The 19,618-nt window shown below is 51.2% G+C and overlaps 1 protein-coding gene across 3 annotated transcripts in view; it reads left to right on the forward strand.

Moving 5' to 3' along the window:
• Ttll11 (tubulin tyrosine ligase like 11) overlaps window positions 1-15,598 on the forward strand; it is a 237,967-nt gene extending 222,369 nt beyond the window's left edge. For all 3 annotated transcript variants that reach the window (XM_087899678.1, XM_087899676.1, XM_087899677.1), the window contains one exon: window positions 10,836-15,598. In XM_087899678.1, coding sequence (XP_087755804.1) covers window positions 10,836-11,113 — 278 coding nt within the window. In that variant the 3' untranslated portion in view covers window positions 11,114-15,598. The remainder of the gene's footprint in view (window positions 1-10,835) is intronic.
• The last annotated feature ends 4,020 nt before the right edge of the window (window positions 15,599-19,618 follow it).

A 19,618-nucleotide genomic window follows, 5' to 3' on the forward strand; every position in this document is an offset into this window, starting at 1 on the left:
GGTATCCACAGTCAGAAGAGGCAAATTAATGCTAGTTCTCAGCCGGTCCACTTACACAGTCCAGGAACCCTGACACAGGGAATGGTGCTGTCCACGGTGGGTGTGCCACCCCACCTTAGTGCTATCAAGATAATGCCCTATCGGCATGCCTAAAGGCCTATCGCCCAGCTGAGTCTAGATTCAACCAAGGTGACAACGATAACATCATTTCATTATTTTAGACATCCAGAAGATACAATCACCCACCTACCAGTATTTCTAGAATCCGAAGAGACCTTAGTCTCCAAAAGGGAAACAAGCGACCCAAGGTCCTGCTCTGTGACCTTGACTGGCCAGCCACAAAAGGAAAAGCCAGAGCCAGAAGCTAGCACTCCAGGACGGCGAGAGAGGCGGGGTCTGGAAACGGCAAATGGAGAGGAGACTTACAGGCCCACAGCCAGCTTCTGGACTCCTACATTGCCTTTGTCCGGTGGCTCCTTGGAAAAGCCACTCAGGACAAATGTTACTGTCCCCACTTTACAGATGAAGGCACTCAAGTGTGGCAGCTTGTCTGTGGCCGAGCTGGGATGGGACCCAGCCAGAGCCCCGGTCACCATCCACTGAGCCCCTTGCCATCTCCTGGGAACTGCCTGGGTTTGATCTACGCGGCATGAGACCCAAGCACCGGGCTTGGAGGACTGTGATGACAGCTGGGTCTATACAACAGAGCGCCAGGCTGCTGGGCACCGCAGGAGTAGGGAGGAGGCCTTTTCTCTCCCAGCAGAGGACTCTTCTAAGTGCCACGGCAGTGCACAGGAGAGGCCACGGCAATTCACGGGGAGGGGTCACAGCAATGCACGGGAGAGCCACGGCGATTCACGAGGAGGGGCTGCTGAGGTGATTTCCAGACACAGTATGTGTGCACACACATTTAGAACTTCAGAGGCAGAAGCCCTCACTCTTGTTGAGTAAGAAGGAGGAGATTTGAATAGTGTGAAAGAGCCGAGACTGACGGGAAGGGGGAAATCCATCTCGCCTAGTGTGGGATGCTGTCTCTGGCTGTCAACAATGATTTGGATTTAATTACATCAAATATGTAAATGCGTCCTGGAAACTGTAAAATAATACATTGCCATCAAATGTGACGAAAGCTTAATTAGGTTGGGAAAAGAATGCAGGTTTGAGTATGAGATAGACCTGGGCCGAAATGCTACCTCTTCTGTTAGGGAGTCACCCTGGCTTGCTGCTTGGCCACTGGTGTGTGCCCCTCACCTTCAGGAGCCTCTTCCGCACACATCTCAGGGCGGGATGAGAAGATGGAGATGCTGTGAACTGGAATGCACCAAGAGAGCCCTTGACCCTGTTTCCATCCTTAGAAGATGGGCTTCCTGGGAGCTGCCATGCTCACCTCAGGTCAGACGTGTTCCAGGCCTCCCTGCGCCAGCCAAAGCTAGAGGGCCCTCTGTTACCTGCTGATTGACAGAATGAGGCCATGTCCTGTCGGTGGCCCTTTCTCAGTATGCAGTGGCCATCTCAGTGAGAGGCATGAGTCTGCAATCAGAATGTTTCAAAGTCTAGCTTTCTCCAGCGACATCCGCCAACTCTAATGAAGTTTCAGATCCCGCCCCATGACTTATCTTCAGGTGTGGGGAAAGCGTGTTCACAGAGATATGTGGATCTTGCCTATCTTGTCTGTCCTTCTTGGCAATTGGCAGAGATATGGATGGTGCTCAATCCTTACTCACTCCAAGATAGATTTTGCTTCTGGAATTTTCTTTTCTTCTTTAAGTGTCTTGTTGTTGTTTGTTTGTTTCTCCGCAGCCCGGGGGCAACTCTGAGGTGACCAGATGTTTGAAGACTCAAAGCAGCACTGAGCAAAAATGCTAAAGACTGTTGCTTGGGCCGCACCTGCCAGCCATGTGACTTTGGCATGTTTTGTGAATGTAAAATGGCTTTGAAGAACACCTGCTTTATAAGATTTCGGTACAATCTGGTTGAACAATGTCTTTATCCCAGGGCTTTCACATAACAAGACTCAATAACTGTGAACTAACATTCACTCCTTTGGCTGTAACGAGTCGTGAGATGTCTCCAGAGCCCAAGCCCAGCCTGATGGTCTTCCTTGTGATGGGCACAGGAGCAGGGGAGAAAGGTGAGGGTTTAACTCTTCTCTAAATGTCTCTGGACTCAGAGAGTATTTCCACATGGCAGGGTCCCCTCAGCAGGACTGGAGTGCAGCATGCTCCTCCACTTCCCATATTGGGACTATCCCCTGTGGGCTGGATTATGGATCAAGAAAGTCTCTAAGGAAGCGGCTGGTGTTGAATGAGGCCCCTTTCCAAATGTGTTAGTTCCCTGGGCAAAAAAGACAGCAGAGGGCATGACCACACACCCTCTGACTTAGGAAGGCACAGTAAGAAGGGGGCCATTTGCCTCCCGAGAGCCTGAGCACTCTCAGCCTGCTGGCTCCTCCGGCCTCTAAGCACGAGGAAGTTAGGCATTGCTGCTCTTTGTCATCGAGCATGTGGGCCGCCTGAGGACAGGGATGGTGGGCAGTGGTACTTAAAGGAGGAAGCTTTCCCAGTATCCTCAAGGACCCTTCGCCACCCTCGTGCTAGCTTTCTCAGAGAGCATCCTCTGGGCGTCCTCACTATGTTGCCTCCTCAAGACACAAGCACATTGGAGTGTTCATCCCAAAGGCCCCCAAGTCGGCTGTGACAGATGCATCTTCTGATGCACCGCTGACAACAGGCCTCCAAGAGAAGGGGACAGAAAACTGCATCTCTGGCAAGATCCTCCAATTACCTTGTGCATAAAACCAAGAGAAGGCCTGTCTCCTGGAGCTGGTCTCAAGCCCTGCTTCACCAGGATGCTTGCCTTTCCATCACACCTACATCTGGCCCGCAGGCAGATCTCAGCGTGCCCAGAGCCTGCTCAGCCCTCACTACCGTCCCCGAGGTGCCCCTGTCAGCTTTCGTTTGGACTGGTGCAGCATCCTTGTCTTTCATACATGCCCCATATTGGTTTCAGCATGGAACAGCAGCCATCTTGTTACCTCAGACGTCCTGCTGGCCTCTCACCTTCCTCAGTCGGAAATCTGCCATGGTCTAAGGGCCATCTGTGACCTAGCCTTCTAGAACCTTCCTAGGTTCGTACTATTCTACCTTAGTACGATCGATGGAAGCAAGGACCAGGGGGTCATGGAAGTCTTCCCACTTAGTGGTTGGGCAGTGAGGCAAGTATGTGGTCTCTCAGAAACCACGGGAGGGCTCAGCACACCACTGGGACAGGTTCATGGTTTTCTCAGATCGGTCATTAGACTTTTAAAAATAACGGGTTGTGTTTCTCTCAATCAATGTCTTAAAATAAATGTCTTTTAAAAAAATGTCTTTAGCTCAAAGTCAAGCTCCTCTCACTTTAGGGCTTTAAGAGTAAAGTTTGCCCAGGCAGGACCCAGCTGGGGGAAGGGGCTACCCACAAGAGGAGTCCCTGGTCCCCAGCCCTCAGCATCACGTGAGAATTGATGAAGGCAGATTTTTCAGGCCTCACCTTGGACTTCTGGATCTGAAGCTCTGGCTTCCCCTATCTGCTTTCCAATACCCCTCCCACTCGGGTGGTCAGGGGACGCTGAAGTTCCAGAACCCCAAGTCAGGGGCATTCAGCATGTCCATGGGTCTGTCTCAGCTCTAGTGTCTGTACGATGTTGTTCTGTATGGTGGCCGTCACAGCACCTGTGTCTCGAGCATGCTTCCAGAACACTCCTCTCTCCTAGGGACAGAGGCCATGCACCCATGGATTTGTAGCTAGTAGGCGGTAACGGGAGAAGCGCCAGGAAATGTAGCTGACTTCCACTTTGGGTGGCCAAGGGGAGCCTCAAAGAACCAGTACCCTGGAGTATGGTTAGGGTATTTGTTTAAAAAATAAGCTTTTTCTATTTTTTAAAAAATTATTACCAAGAGTGAGCACACATGATATCATTTGAAAAAATATGGAAAAGCAGAAAAGGTTCTAACGCTGTATGCTGAAGTCTGAATGTAATGGCCCCCATAAGCTCATAGGGAGTGGCACTATTAGAAGGTGTGGCCTTGTTGGAGGAAGTGTGTGTGTGTGTCACTGTGGAGGGGGGCTTTGAGGTCTTATATATGCTCAAGCCATGACCAATGTCTCAGTTCACTTCCTGTTGTCTTCAGATCAAGATATAGGACTCTCAGCTCCTTCTCCAGCACCATATCTGCCTGCATGCCACCATGTTGATAGTGGACTAAACCTCTGTACTGTAAACCAGCCCCAATTAAATGTTTTCCTTTATAAGAGTTGCCATGGTCTTGGTGTGTCTTCACAACAACAGAAACCCCAGCTAAGACACCATGGAAGGCCTGTACTGTGCAGAGTTGGCAATGAGTCACCCATGTGAGAATGCATTGTATTGGGGAAGTTTCTAGGTCTGTCATTGCTGTGTTAAATGGTATAATGACTGTTAATCTTCTGCAAATTTGCTTTTCCAAAGTCCAAGTGATTGGACCACAGTCTGAAGGTTGCCATTATCTGGCCCTTAACTTTACTCTAGGAGTGGGATGCTGTGTGGTTTGAGCCTATGCTGAGCATGTAGGGAGAGCTGGGCTCTGGTCCTCATGCTATAGATTACTGATTGACTCAGAATTTACACACTTGGGATTTATACACTGACTCTTGGGTAAAACAATGGTGCTCGACAAGGATTCCATAGTAATGATGGTGGCCTTGTGGGCTGTAAAGAGTCAGGAGTCCTGTAAGATGATCAGGTCTATAAGGGGAGGGCAGTGAGCTGCCACCCGCCTGCCTTAAGTGTTAAGATGGCTTTCTCTCTCTCCCTTCCTCCTCCTCCCTCCCTCCCTTCCTCTCTCTCCCTCTCCCCCCTCCTCTATTTTTACTTTTCCAGAGAGGGTTTCTCTGTGTAGTCCTGACTGTCCTGGAACTCACTCTGTAGACCAGGCTGGGCTTAAACCAGAGATCCCCCTGCCTCTGCCTCGAGCACTGGGATTAAAGGCGGGTACCACCATGCCAGGCAGGACAACACTTTTGTGTGAGTCACTGCCTGTTTTCCTCACTTTTTGTCTCCCTTTATGGTGGTCCCCCCACTAGCAACTAACTAACTAACTAACTAACTAGCCTTTAAATACTAAGAGAAAAATTCCAGAAATAAATATTTTCATGTTGTGAATTATGTATCTGAATCCCATGGTAGAATCCCCGGTAGACCTGTTCTATTCCACCAGACCACAAATCATGTCTTCATCTGGTGTATCCACCCTGTATGTGGTGCAGCAGCGTGGCTGTGCTTATGCTGGAGTGAGCCTTACTACCCGGCAGTGGCCCAGAGCACAAAGATGGGTGACACAAAGGTGACATCAGGGGATAAAGCAGGGAGAGACGAATTAGTTCTGGTGCTATGGTATGTTGCTGCAGGTCATAGAAGGGGAAAATATAACATGTACACTACAGTGTTTTGTATTGGCTATAGTTTCAGGACTTCTCTGGAGAGTCTTGAAACATACCCCTCAATGATGTGTGTGTGTGTGTGTGTGTGTGTGTGTGTGTGTGTGTGTTTGCATTGTATTTTTTCAAAGCAATATGCGTACCGAACTTCAAACTCGGGCTCATCATTAAGGAGGCAGGTACCCTGGCCAGGCGGTAGTGGCACCTGCCTTTAATCCCAGCACTTGAGAGGCAGAGGCTGGTGGATCTTTGTGAGTTCGAGGCCAGCCTGGTCTACAGAGTGAGTTCCAGAACAGGCTCCAAAGAACTACAGAGAAACCCTGTCTTGAAAAACAAAACAAAACAAGAAGCAAATACCCTGTCGCCACCTCTTCCACCCACTCTAATTTCCCATTCCAAGTCAAGTGTGGGGGTGCAGACATGCAATCACAGCACTCAGGAGACTGAGACAGGAGAATTGTACAGGTTTGGGGCTGGCCTGAACTAGAAGGCGAGTCCCTTTACCACTTGTTTCAGAAGACAAAATATCTTTTTGGTGTGTTTTTCACACACATTCGCTCTAGGAAATTAGAAAAGAAGACAGACAAGGAAATTAGGAAAGAAGATGCCAAGGGTGGTGAATTAAACCTCCTCTCCTCTCAGAATGCCCTCATCCAAACAATCCAGCCATGGACCCTTCCCGACATATTCCTTCTGTGAATGACAGCTCAAATCACAGGAAGTCTTCAGTGAAGGGGGCAAAAGTAATCCCATGAGGTGCAGTTGCTGTGTTTTCCATTCTGCTGCTCAGTGTGGTCCAAACGCCAGCAGCCCCCAGACCTAACAGTATGCACACTTTGGCCTCACCCCAGAAGCCACATTTAACAAGACGCTGGTAATTGGAATGGCCATTAGCTCTGCCGTGTGTGGACACTGGAAGTACTCAGAGCTGTGACCTGCAAACTGCTGGTCACAGCCTGGACCAGAGGCCTGAGCCAGAGCATAAACAGCTGGCCATTCCCTTTGTTGAGAAAGACTAGCTGGAAGTGGTGTCAGCTCATGTAATCAACGTTATTGATGAGATGGCTGATCTACATTCTGGCCCAAGTTCTTTATCTTATCAGATGTCTGAGACACAGCCCTTGGTGTCTGATGAGATCACTGTCTGAGACACGGCCCTCGGTGTCCTCGGTGTCCAGTGAGATCGCTGTCTGAGACACGGCCCTCGGTGTCCAGTGAGATCGCTGTCTCAGACACGGCCCTCGGTGTCCAGTGAGATCGCTGTCTCAGACACGGCCCTCGGTGTCCAGTGAGATCGCTGTCTGAGACACGGCCCTCGGTGTCCAGTGAGATCGCTGTCTCAGACACGGCCTTCGGTGTCCAGTGAGATTGCTGTCTCAGACACGGCCCTCGGTGTCCAGTGAGATCGCTGTCTCAGACATGGCCAGGCTTCGAGAGAAATGTTTAGACCACAGAGATGGGAGGCTGGAAGGTGACGGTATTTTTCTGGCTGAGAGCCCAGCATCTTCCACTGTATTTATCTGACCCACCCAACCAACTGTAACATATACATTCATGTGCACACACTCTTATGCTCAAACACATACATGTTCACATACACAGAACGCATGCACATACCCTTCTTAGTAAACCTAGCCAAGAGTAGATATTTGGGACATCTCTGCCTCTTGAGTCAGATTGCGGCCATTTCCCTATCTGCCCATAGCAGGCTTCTGCTTACACAGAAGAGTCCCTCATCCCTTACCATCTTCTCCTGTGGGGCAAGGGACTTTGCAGGGCGTCTAGCAAGAGCAGAGCCACAAAGCCACTGCCTTTTCCGCTCCACTGCATTCCCAAGTCAAAGGTGTTCTCAGGCCCCAGGGCAGCCTGTGTGTGCAAACCTGAGGCCAGGGGTGATCAGCCAGCAGAGCCAGCCTTGGCTAGCACGCTGCAAGACACTGATGCTGGCCCCAGTTGTCACCTGCCTGAGGATCCCTGAGTTCATTTTCATGTGGATGCTGGGAAGACTCAGGACCTTTCATTCAACACAGTTTGGTTTACAAACTGATTTCCTAGGCTGCTGCTCCGTTGCTGACCTCGCAAGGTTGCTTCATCTCTGTCTTGTTCCTCATCTTAGAGCACAGTAATGACCCCGGGGAGGGTCAGTGACAACATCTATAAAGCGCCTCATGCTGACACATTCATCCCCCACCACCTACCCAGCCAGTCATCTGCTCATGGCTACTGAGTGCCTTCTGGGTTTCTGTCGCTGCGACAGAGCGATGAGCTAAACAAAAAGCAAAAGAGATGAGCACAGCCAAAGGGCCACAAAACAAAACCAAGCAGGCTGCAGGCTGCAGGCTGCAGCAGGTGCTGCCAGGAAAGGGGCAAGAGGGGGTTGGAGGGAAAAGCTTCACGGTGTGAACTCAGGCAAGGACTCTCTGCACAGGCCTCCAACAGCCCAGGAAATAATCCCAGGATTCCATGAAGTCAGGAAGCTTCTGCACAGTGAAGGAAATAACCGCCAGGCCAAGAGACAGCCCACGGAGTGGGGGAAAGCCACGTCCACTGCACATCTGACAGAGGCTGATGTCGAAGATACAGGGATTACCACAAAGACACCAAACCCCAAGTTCTCCAGTTAGCAAATGGGATGATGAACTGAACAGACGGCTCTCAAAAGACGAAACATAAGCAGCCAGTAAAGGTTCTCGCCAAGGCGCCCCTGGCCGCCAGGGAGATCCAGAGCAGACTGTCCTGAGGATGGGGGAGCTTGGCTGGTAAAATGCACGCTGCGCTCGCTGTCATGAAGTCTGGAGTCGAAGCCCACACCCACGGGAAATGCCAGGCGTGGCGGGACAGGATCGGAGTCCACTAGGGAAGTGGAAACAGGCAGATCCTTGAGGCTCCCTGGCCTGTCAGCTTGGCCTAACTGATGAGCCCTAGGTCCCACTGAGAAATGTCCAGTGGTGGTGGCGCATGCCTTTAATCTCAGCACTCAGGAGGCAGAGGCTGGCGGAACTCTGAGTTGAAGGCTAGCCTGGTCTACACAGAAGTCCCAGACCATCCTGGTCTACACAGGGAGACCCTTTCTCTAAATCAATAGACAGGACAAAGAATGCTGCTGAGGATGTTACAAAGAGGAATGCATCCTCGCTGCTGGTGCAGGGGAAACTGAGGCAGCTACCATGTACATCCGTATGGGATTTCTCCAGTAAACCAAAGCTAGAGTAGCTCCTCTGGGTGTGTGCCCGCAGGACTCCAATCAAAACACCACAGAGGGACTTGCACTTCCAAGTTCCGAAATAGTCAAGAAATGGAAGCAGCACAGATGTTCACAGATGCTGAATGAACAGATGAAGAAAGCATGGTCCATATATAAATGGAATTTCATACAGTCATAAAGAAAAATGAAACAATGACATTTGCAGGAAATGGATTCAATTGGCCTGGAAAAATAACTCACATCCCCACTAAATTTAAAATTCGGCGTGTGTGTGTGTGTGTATGTGTGTGTGTGTGTGTGTGTGGTGTGTATATGGGTGCAAAACTAGAAAGAGGGCCTTGAGAATAGAGGAAGAGACTTAAAGGAAATGAGAAATAGAGCCAGTAATGAATGGAATATTCTAGAAAGCAGAATGGAGGAGAAGCTGGGTAAAGGAGAAGCAGCTGGAGGGGAAGGAGAGCATGAGGAAGGGTAGTGGGGAAGTGAACAGCTGAGACCAGAATGTAATAATGGAAGCTGCTTATGAAGAGCCCATACTGGAGCCCCTATCACGTGTATGGTGACCTCAAAACTTAATTTAAAAGAGGGGGGGAAGTTCCAGGACAGACAGAATTGCTACACAGGGAAACCCTGTCTTAGAAGGGGGATGGACACCAAACCACATGAAGATGCAGACACCAGCGGAACCTGCTGAGTGGAAGACGTCTCTGAAAGGCAACAGCCCTGCTGGCTGCCCTCTGGGAAGGGAGAAGCCACAGCAATAAAAAAACAAGGATCGGAGAGGTGGAGGGGGCATGGCGGGTGCAAGCCAGGCAGCTGGGAGGGGCAGTGAACTGTTCCATGTGATGTCATAAGCAGACACACCTGACGTCTACATTTCCCCAAAAATACAGAACTACAGAAAGCAAAGAACGCACACAGACCTACACCGGCACCTTCCATACTGGCTGGAGTTGGAACGAGTGGGTCACACTGACAAGCTGCGTGACGCAAGGGCCCCTGGGAACTCTCTGTTCATTTATCCATAAACCTAAAACTGCGCCAAGTTCTACTTTGCCACTTGATGCCAAAGCAGGTGGGGCCAGGACAGAGGTCCGCCGTAGAGTGCCTGCAGAGCGCTCATGGGGCCTGAGGTCCTAGGCCCAACCCTGAGAGACCCAAATATACCAGGGGGTCTGCTTAATTCTGACCTTGGAATTCTGAGCTCAAATCCCAGGAACAGGTCGGAACTTAAGAGGAACGTTCCAGGGCGCGGTGGGGACAGCACACCGTGCATCCCAGAACATCCCTGCTGCTGGCTGGGCGGGGGGGGGGGGGGGGGGATTGCCAATTATTCTCATTGGCTGTGACTGAGATACGTCTTAGAGAACAACCTTATGGGAGGAAGAGTTTTAGCCTCCCAAGTCCATGGTTGCTTGGCCCCACATACTTGAGCAGAACTCATGGTGGTAGGAGTGAGCGGCAGAGGAGATGGGTCACCTGTGGACAGGAAGGAAAGAAAGAGTAAGGGGCCAGAGGGACAGATATGGTCTTCAAAGGCATGCCTCCAGTGACCGAATTCCTTCAGGTAGGCACCTCAGGTAGGAAGCTGATGTTTCCAGAACCTTCTCAAATAGTGCCATTAGCAGGAGACCAGGTATTCACAACACAACAACCAAAGAGAAGGCTGGGTTTATTTTATTTGATGAGGTAAATTTTACAAGTAGCAAAATGCATAAACCTTAAGATTTAAGGCTTACATTTACATTTAAGGTTTAAGGTTTTTGCAGCTGACTGCATACACCTGTATCAGGATCGCGAGCACAGCTGTCGGACTGATAGCTATATTACCCTCTCTGATGGTGAAAGTTTGGGAGCTGCGTTTTCACAGGAAGACATTTCATCATGGTGCCCAGGAATAAATTTGGGGCAAGACTGAAATCTAAGCACCACCACTTTCTACTCAGGTCTCCCCACTTCCCTGTGTCTCGGTTTCCCCATATCTGAGAGAGAATTAAATCTACTTCCTGGGGCAGTTTGAGTTCAGAGTGCCTGGGCATGGGAGGTCCTCCGTGTGCTGGCCTCGTGTAGTTTCCAAATGGCGGTGTGCTGAGCAGAATGGCTCTTGCAAGCCTTTGTGCTCTGGGGAGCCTCCCTGGGTACCATGAGTTCTCTAACAGCATCTCTCTGTTCGCAGGGATGTGTCTCCAGGCATTTGTCGAAGCTTTCTTCTTCCTGGCCCAGAGGAAGTTCAAACTGTTGCCTCTGCATGAGCAGGTGGCCTCCTTGATCGACCTGTGTGAATACCACCTATCCCTGCTGGATGAGAAGCGCTTGGTGTGTGGCCGGGGCCGGCGCCCCCAAAGTAGTCCGCCTCAGGAGACCAATCCCACAACCCAGTCAGCCGCAGGCAGCCCTGCACCCCGCATAATCGGTGCTAATAAGCTGTCTCACTCTAGACACGCTCTGTCCTGAAGGCCGCCCTGCTGTCCTGGAAGAAGGTGTGCTCTTGGGGGCTGAGTACCCTGGGCTGCCCTGATCTGTGGGGAGCCACCAGGGTCCCAGCTGCAATGGCCGGGAGTCCTCTGTGTTCTGCAGGGCTCTCACCTCACATGGCTAATTCTTGCCCACCCTCCTCCCAGCACCTCATGGTGACCCACCCTGCTTGTGAGTCATCAGTAGACGTCTGACATCTGAGATGTGACAGATGGCACCTATTATTCCGGGTTCCTGGGCAGCACCAACTGAGCAGTTCTCTTGTGCTTGGGGCCATAGAGGAATGGAGGATGGGAGAAAGGACAAACCATCTTGAAGCGAGGAACCGTGGGTGCAAGGTCACACCTGCGGTCTGCTGGGGCCTCTGCGAGCCTGCTGGTCGGAGCTCAGGATCAAAGCATCGCTTTCCTTCCACCTGTCCTCTGAAATAAGTAGAATATCAAGATGGCAGACACCCCAATCATGTGCTACATGGTGTACTTAACAGATTAACCTCAGTTATTTCATTAACTTGCCTGTCACTGCAACGATTGATTTATTACTAATTATTAAGAAATAACAAGTTCTTCAGTCTCCCCATCCAGGTTCCAGGGGAACCCTGCAAAAGTGGGGTGCTGACCCAATGGCCAAGAGCCACTGTGTACCCACCCGGCACTGGGCTGTCAGCACTGAGGGGAGAACGTAAGGCCCAGAGGAGAGGCGGGACAAGAAGTGTGTGCAGAGGGCATGAGGGCCTGGACCCGAGCAATCAGTGTTCTCGAATGCTCTACTGTGGGGATCCTTGTTGGCCAGCCGCGGGATCTGTACAGGGCCTATTAAAAAGAGCTTTAACTTGACACATTCTCAAAATGAGTCTTCAGAAAGTGCCCTCCAACATGGAGCCGAGGGGAAACGGGTTCAAGAGGTAGAACTGCGGCCATATTGAGGTGATATAAAAATGCCAGCTCCCACAGTGAGAGATGGCCTCTCTATGCTGTGCAGTCATCTAGAGGTAGGTCACAGTTGGTCCTCTGGTTATAGAGCCACTCAGTCTGTAGCGCATGACCTTGGGAGGCTCCACACCCCTGAGGATTTGACTCTATAGTGATGATTAGGGAAGCCCTTTGCGGACAAGTTACCCCCCAATACTGTCAGAGTTTCAGGATCACTCTGCTGTGAGAGTGCACACTAAGAGACTTCTGTCCCCACCCCGTTTCCCAGAGACACCGCTGCCTTTACTCACTTCGGCGACCAGCCCCTCACTTTCTGCAAGCTGTGGCTAAGATGAAAGTAATCCGGCTGGCTCTTTCCTCCTGCAGGGAAGGAGTCCCAGAGAGCCCATCCAGGCCCAGGGACCTCTGCTGAGCGCTGCAGGCCCTGTGAATGGCTGGGGTCTAAGTCTCTTCTGTAGAGGCCTCCTGAGAACCATGGCCCATTGGGAGGTCCCAGCCTTCAGACTGGACTCAGCTTTTCATCTGGTGGAGGCTGGGACCGTGACCCTCCAGCCTGGCCAGGAGTCTACAAGGACATAGTGGACATACGAGGATCCAGTGGAGCTATTGAAATGCTGGTCCTACCAGATGCCCACCCCATCCCCACTCCTGGCAGAACAGGGCCTCCTGGAGCCTCCTGGTGGCTGGATGGGGGCTGTGTCTCTCCTGTTATCCCAGGGAACTCTCTGTCTCCTCTTAGTTTAGCCCTCAGCCAGTCTCTCCCAGATAGAGCCATGCCTCTGCCCCCATACCCTTCGGCCCCTCCCTCCCTTCCTAGCTTCTGAGAGGGAGCAGGACAACCAGGGAGCCTAGAAGTCCCTACTGAAAGTGTCCCCAGTCAAGGGCTTGTGGTGAAGCTTCTCCCTTTCTTCCCCAGGAGCCGCAAGGACCCCATAGGCCTGGTTTTACCTTCTGGACTCAGTGCTCCTAGAATCTGTGATCAGAGAAACAGTGAGCCACTGGCAGGAAGACCCTGGCAGGCCGCTGCCCCCAACTCCCCCACCCTGCACTTGCTGCTACCACTACCTACCTGGTCCAGTCAGAGCCCTCTGGCCAATAGCGAACAACTTCTTCTGGAGAGGCTTGGTTCTAGAGCCCTTCTACAGCTCACCCCAGCCTATTCCCTTCACCCTCACAGAATGGACCGCCGCTTCCATATATGCCCAGGAATGCAGAGAGCCCCCTTTGCAGTGCTTACCCATGGGAACCCAGCGGTGACTTCAAGGCCAGGCATGGGCTGTTAGATCCAGGTCAGCTGCTAAGGGGCAGAGATGCTTGCTGAAGTGGCAGAAAACTGAGTTCTAGGTGAGGAGCCACGCACCCTCTCTCCATGTGCTGTGGATGCCCTTAGGAATCATGGCTTTTTAAGCTTTGCCAAGCTATTTAGCTGAACATCCCCAGATTCCCAATCGGCTGATCTCGTTCCCGGGCATGGTAGTTGTCCCATGAGCCCAGGAGTAGACGGTGGCTTTGCTGATCCTTGAGTCTCTCCACATCCAGATTCCATGTGACCTTCAGCTCAGGACTTAGGCCTATTCCTGAGCGGGAACCCCCTCTCCTTCAGCCCTGAACTCCAAGGACTGCTAGGCCAGATGGCCTTCACCTGCTCCTCCTGGGTATCCACCCTGCCTCCCGTCTACAGTCACAGCACACAATCGGAGCGGGTGCTGTGTTGTGAATGCAGCTAGTCAGGAAGGAGCCGGACAGGTGTGTGAGAAACATTCCGGCCTCACTAGATTATTCGAGAAACTCCTTTTCCTGTGTGAATGAACCTGTTCTCAGTGCTTCACAGTTCAAAGGGATCTCTTCAGTGTCTCTTATTGTCTGATCTTCCAAGCTACGCAGTGAGAGAGGGACCAGCACTAGTTCTGGCGCCTGGCCAAAGCCCGGTCGAGCAGATACGGCAGCCTGTGTGGCAGGGAAGCTGCATGGTCCATCAGAGTACACCTGGGGAGTCTAGGGACTTGGAGCCTTCCAGCTTATTTTTCTGACCCCAAAGCCCACGGAGCCTGTAGGGACTCCAGGTCCTCAACCACCCAAATGTGGGTGATATCTTCTCTCAGAATTTTGGGGACATTAGGCAAGATGATGACAAGCTTCCTTGAATAATGTTCATGGAGACGGACGAAGCCAAGGCGACCCCCTTGCTGCCTCTCATCCACACGCATCTGAAGACACAAGCTGGGAAATGCCGCGCCTCAGATGTCTGGAGTCAGCCCTGTGATTGGCAGAATACTACTCCAACATGGATCAAATCCACACACTCCCCCGCCACACACCTTCATTCCTTGATTAATTCCTTTATTCCTCAGCTCTGTGAGAACTGGGTTGGCTTTGGGTGCCTTCTCTTGAAGCTCAGGACTCATGAGCCCACATCTGCGAACTGTGTTCCCAGAGGCAGAGAGCTGCCCATGCTTGATGAGGGAAATTCACCAATGAGCAGTGTAGCCTGAAACCTACCTAACCTCCATTGACAATTTAGCCACTCTCCCAATTCAACTGATGAATGTGAATGAAAATTTCCCACAATTTCTCACAAAATAACGCAATTTTTTTCTTGTTCTCAGAGACAAAGAAATTCTGCAGAATGCTTTTCAGTTGCCTCCTCTCATAACCAAAAGTCTTGCCTTTCTCTTTAACTGGAAAAAACACACTGCCTCTGTTTACACTGACACATGCGTACACACACACGTACACACACGTACCCACACACACATACACACACACACACACACACACACACTGAGCTCCAGCATAAAATGATAAAGTCACTAATGTTTTCCTTGTTTTTGGCTTTTTGCTTCTGAAAGTGATTGGGAAACAGGCTCTTTGTGGCCCTGTGTCGCAAACCCCGCTTACACAGAAGCACCAGGGAAGGCGGAGCGTTTGCATAGACTCTGGCCAGAGCTGTGGGCTGAAGGAACCATCCCGACTCCCCCAAGCCTCAGTGGGGCTGTAGAGATATTTTCCCTGTTTCACATCAGAACGGAGAAGCCAAAGGAGTCCCTGTGCCCTCTGGAAGGACCAGGGGCTTTGGAAGTCTGATATGAGGGTGAACTTGCTTGGTCTATTGCACGGTCGCTAAGTGGCCGTGGACCGGTGACTTTTCCTCCCTGACGCCCGTCCCTCTTCTGTGCAGCAGAATAGACCCAAAGAGCCTGGCATGAGACTTGGCACCAGGGAAGTGTCTTCACAATGTCTGTTGAGAAAAGGTATGGTCTCCATATGCTGAAATCAACAGATGCCAGGAAACGCTGCTGCCAGTCTAGGAGCACTGACAGGAAAGGCTCCTGGAAGTCTGCTGAGACCTCGCTTCCCCCCCCCCCGCCACTCCCACCTCTTAAAAGCCTTTCAAAATTCTTTATTAAATTTTCATGGCGCATGTAGTCCAGGCTCTGCCACAGCCTCAGTTGTCTTGGTAACTTTGTAAAATGCAATAATAAAATGAAGCCGAGTGTCGCTAACCACAGGCTTACTGCGCAACAGCCACAAAGTGGTGACGGGGTGTGTGTGTGGTAATTTCTGACAGCAGACCTGCCGGGGGGACAAAGAAAAGGGCACCTTTTAATTTTCTTGTTTTTTCCTCCCCACATGGTTGATGTTTGCGTGAGAGCTATTGACTCTAGGGATCCAGGAAGTCCTGGAGGAGTCAGAGGGAGGATTTGGGATATCCTCCAAACTCAGTCTGCTGGAGGAACAGCCTCTCAGCAGGGCGGGGGGGGGCACCTGTCAGGGACTCTGGGAGGGGTCTGTCCTGAGAGAGCTCCTCGAATGTGACGTCGCCTCCCCAGAGACTGAAATGCCAAGGCCTCTCACCAAGGAGGCCACAAGGAGTCCTACGGGTATACCTGGTGGCCACAACTCCTGAGAACAGGGCTCTCCCACCCCCACTCCCACAGATGCCTCTTCCCAGCACCCCCACACTCCGCCCCGGGAGCAGCATATGTTCACTCTGAATATTTCCCAGACTGGGGCCCACCTGGTGGGAAGTGGGAGCAGATGGCCCAGAGTTAAAAATAAAGTGAGACCCCCAGCTCCTCAGAACTCTCCACCCCCACCCCAGTGGCTTCAGAGACGCATCGTTTGGCACAGCCCCTGTGCCACTTAGCCAGGCTGGGCACAGAGGCAACTCCTAGGCCCTTTGAACATCAGATCGCACACATGCCTTCTACCTCTACCATGCAACAGCCTCCTCAATGCCAGGCTCCTGTGTCACACGCAGGTCATGGCTCTTTGTCACTCCTCTCTTGTAGAGAGACCCAAGCTTGCCTACCGGGAGAACGTGGGGAAGATGGTAGACAGCCCGCAAGGTTACCCTGTCAATGGTTACCTGGGTCTCTGGGCTTGGATTTGAGACTGTTCAGACCAGAGAGGCTCTTCACCCAGCTGCCTTTCCCAAAACCCTGGGCATCTGGTATAGTCCCTCGGGGTCAGGCCCCACCTCTGTCTTTAATCCAAGCAGCTTCCCCCACCATGTGAGCAGTTCACTGTAAAACTGTGTGCATGGCTATTCTTTTACAAAGGAGGGGGCTCAAGGGGGATACTTGCAAGTTACCCCCCTTGCAAGGAGGCTACCTTGCAAGTTAGGAGTCTGAGCTAAGTCTCCTCATGAAGATCTCTATTTTGTTCTACACAACCAGAATGACAGAAGCTGGAGCCAGCTTTTAGGCCATCACTAAACTAACAGCCACCAGTCCACTGTCATGGAGGGATTCCATGACACACAACTCTTACCTGTGCTGTGCATCTGCAGGCACACTAACAGCTGCACAAATGCATGCACTAACACCTATGCATCTGCAGGCACACTAACAGCCGTGCATCTGTAGGCACACTGACAGCTGCGCATCTGCAGGCACACTAACAGCAGCACATCTGCAGGCGCACTAACAGCCGTGCATCTGCAGGCGCATTAACAGCTGTGCATCTGCAGGCACACTAACAGCAGCACATCTGCAGGCACACTAACAGCTGTGCATCTGCAGGCACACTAACAGCAGCACATCTGCAGACTCACTAACAGCCGTGCATCTGTAGGCACACTGACAGCAGCACATCTGCAGGCACACTAACAGCCGTGCATCTGCAGGCACACTGACAGCTGCGCATCTGCAGGCGCTAACAGACATATATGCATCTGCAGGCACTAACGGCCACGCATCTGCAGGCGCACTAACAGCTGCGTATCTGCAGGTGCACTAACAGCTGCGTATCTGCAGGCGCACTAACAGCTGCGTATCTGCAGGTGCACTAACAGCTGCGTATCTGCAGGTGCACTAACAGCTGCGTATCTGCAGGTGCACTAATAGCTGCGTATCTGCAGGCGCACTAACAGCTGCGTATCTGCAGGCGCACTAACAGCTGCGTATCTGCAGGCGCACTAACGGCCACGCATCTGCAGGTGCACTAACAGCTGCGTATCTGCAGGCGCACTAACAGCAGACGCCTCCAGCACTGTTTTTGTCTTTGCAGTTCTCATCTGTGAGGTAAACTACAGGTTTTTATAAAGCTGGGGCCCAGGAGAAACACGCGACCAAGTTCATGACCACAGGGGCTTTGCCAGTCACCTGAATTCAGCCATGACTACTTCTCTAGCCTTAGCCAGCTTCTTGCTGGCCAAGATATGCTGTTGCTAAACTGGTCCACACCAGGTCCCGAGGCAGAAGCTTGGCCCCAGACAGGATGGGTGACTGGATCTATTTAGCTCACTGTAGCAAAGTACCATAAGCTAAAATGTTTATAAACAATGGAAATTTATTTCTTCCTGTTTGGAATTCCAAGATCAGGAAGGATGCCAATATAGTCAAGTCCTGATGAGGGCCCTCGCAGCTGTAGGCAGAAGGATGCGAGCAGTCTGGGGTCTTTTCATAAGAGCACCAATCCCGTTCCTGCTCACCTCGTCAGAAACTCAACTAGTCTACTCATGCTTGTTAGCAAGTGAACCACACCTGGACCTCACCATGAATATGCCTCAAAAGTAACATGACCTCATCTGCTTTCTATCAGTGTGGTAAAAGATGACAAAAAGCAACCGGGGAAGAAAGGGTTTATTTGGTTTATGACTCAGTATCACAGTCCATCACTGAGGGAAGTCAGGACAAGAACTCAAGAAAGAACCTGGGGACAGGAGCTGAAGCAGAGGCCATGGATGGCTGCTGCTTACTGGCTTGCTCTGCTTGGCTTGCTCAGCCTGCTGTCTTATAGAACCTAGGACCCCCTTCCCCCAAGTCCAGGAATTGCAGTACCCACAATGGGCTGGGCCCTCCCACATCTGTCATTAATCAAGAAAATGCTCACAGACCAATCTGGAAGAGACATATCAACTGATGTTCTTCTTCCCGCATAACTCTAGCTTGTGTCAAGTTGACAAACAACAACAACAACAGTACATAATACTAAACAAGAAAGCCTGGTTCAGAGGCTTATAGTGACAAGAGGCATATAGTGACAAGGGATGTACACCCTCTGCCATTGATGGGTTTCTGTGACTTTTTAGGAAGTTTGTGTACATTCAAGATCTCTTAAGGGTGTGTGTGTGTGTGTGCATGCGTGACTATGTCTCTGCACATGTGTCTGTGTGTGTGTGTGTGTGTGCGTGAGTGACTATGTCTCTGCACATGTGTGTCTCTGGACATGTGTGCATGAGTGACTATGTCTCTGCACATGTGTGTCTGTGTGTGTGTGTGTGTGCGTGAGTGACTATGTCTCTGCACATGTGTGTCTGTGTGTGTGTGTGCGTGCGTGATTATGTCTCTGCACATGTGTGTCTGTGTGTGCACGTGAGTGAGTGACTATGTCTCTGCACATGTGTGTCTCTGGACGTGTGTGCGTGCGTGACTATGTCTCTGCACATGTGTGTCTGTGTGTGTGTGTGAGTGACTATGTCTCTGCACATGTGTGTCTCTGTATGTGTGTGCGTGCGTGACTATGTCTCTGCACATGTGTGTCTGTGTGTGTGTGTGAGTGACTATGTCTCTGCACATGTGTGTCTCTGTATGTGTGTGCGTGCGTGTGCCAGTTCTTCTCTTCAGTACACATCAACCTGCACTGTGTTTGTTTTAATCCAACACTGTCCTTTGATACGTACATGACTGTATCATTATATACACATGGAAGTGGGTCTTAGCTTTTTAGTGACATGGTAAGACCCATGACACATGTGTTGTAATTACATGTCATACTTTCATTTCCTTCACTGCTCCCTTTTTCGTGTTTCGAGATCCAGGGTGGCTGTGTAGCTCCAGGCTGTCCTGGAGCTCACTCTGTAGACCAGGCTGGCCCTGAACTCATAGAGATCCACCTGCCTCTGTCTCCCGAGTGCTGGGACTGAAGCTGTGTGGCACCACCGCCCAGCTCGTTACCCTCACATGGCTTCCAGCTCTGCCACTGCAGTGCACAGGAGCAGCTGTCGCACACGCGTGCTGACCTCATGGACAACGATTGTGTGTTCAGGAGGGAGAATTACCAGGTCAAAGGGTGCATGTATTTGAAAACTGCACCAGTGTGGTTCAGT

Source organism: Myodes glareolus, chromosome 21, assembly GCF_982192425.1.
Source record: "Myodes glareolus chromosome 21, mMyoGla1.1, whole genome shotgun sequence".
NCBI classification, from domain to species: domain Eukaryota; kingdom Metazoa; phylum Chordata; class Mammalia; order Rodentia; family Cricetidae; genus Myodes; species Myodes glareolus.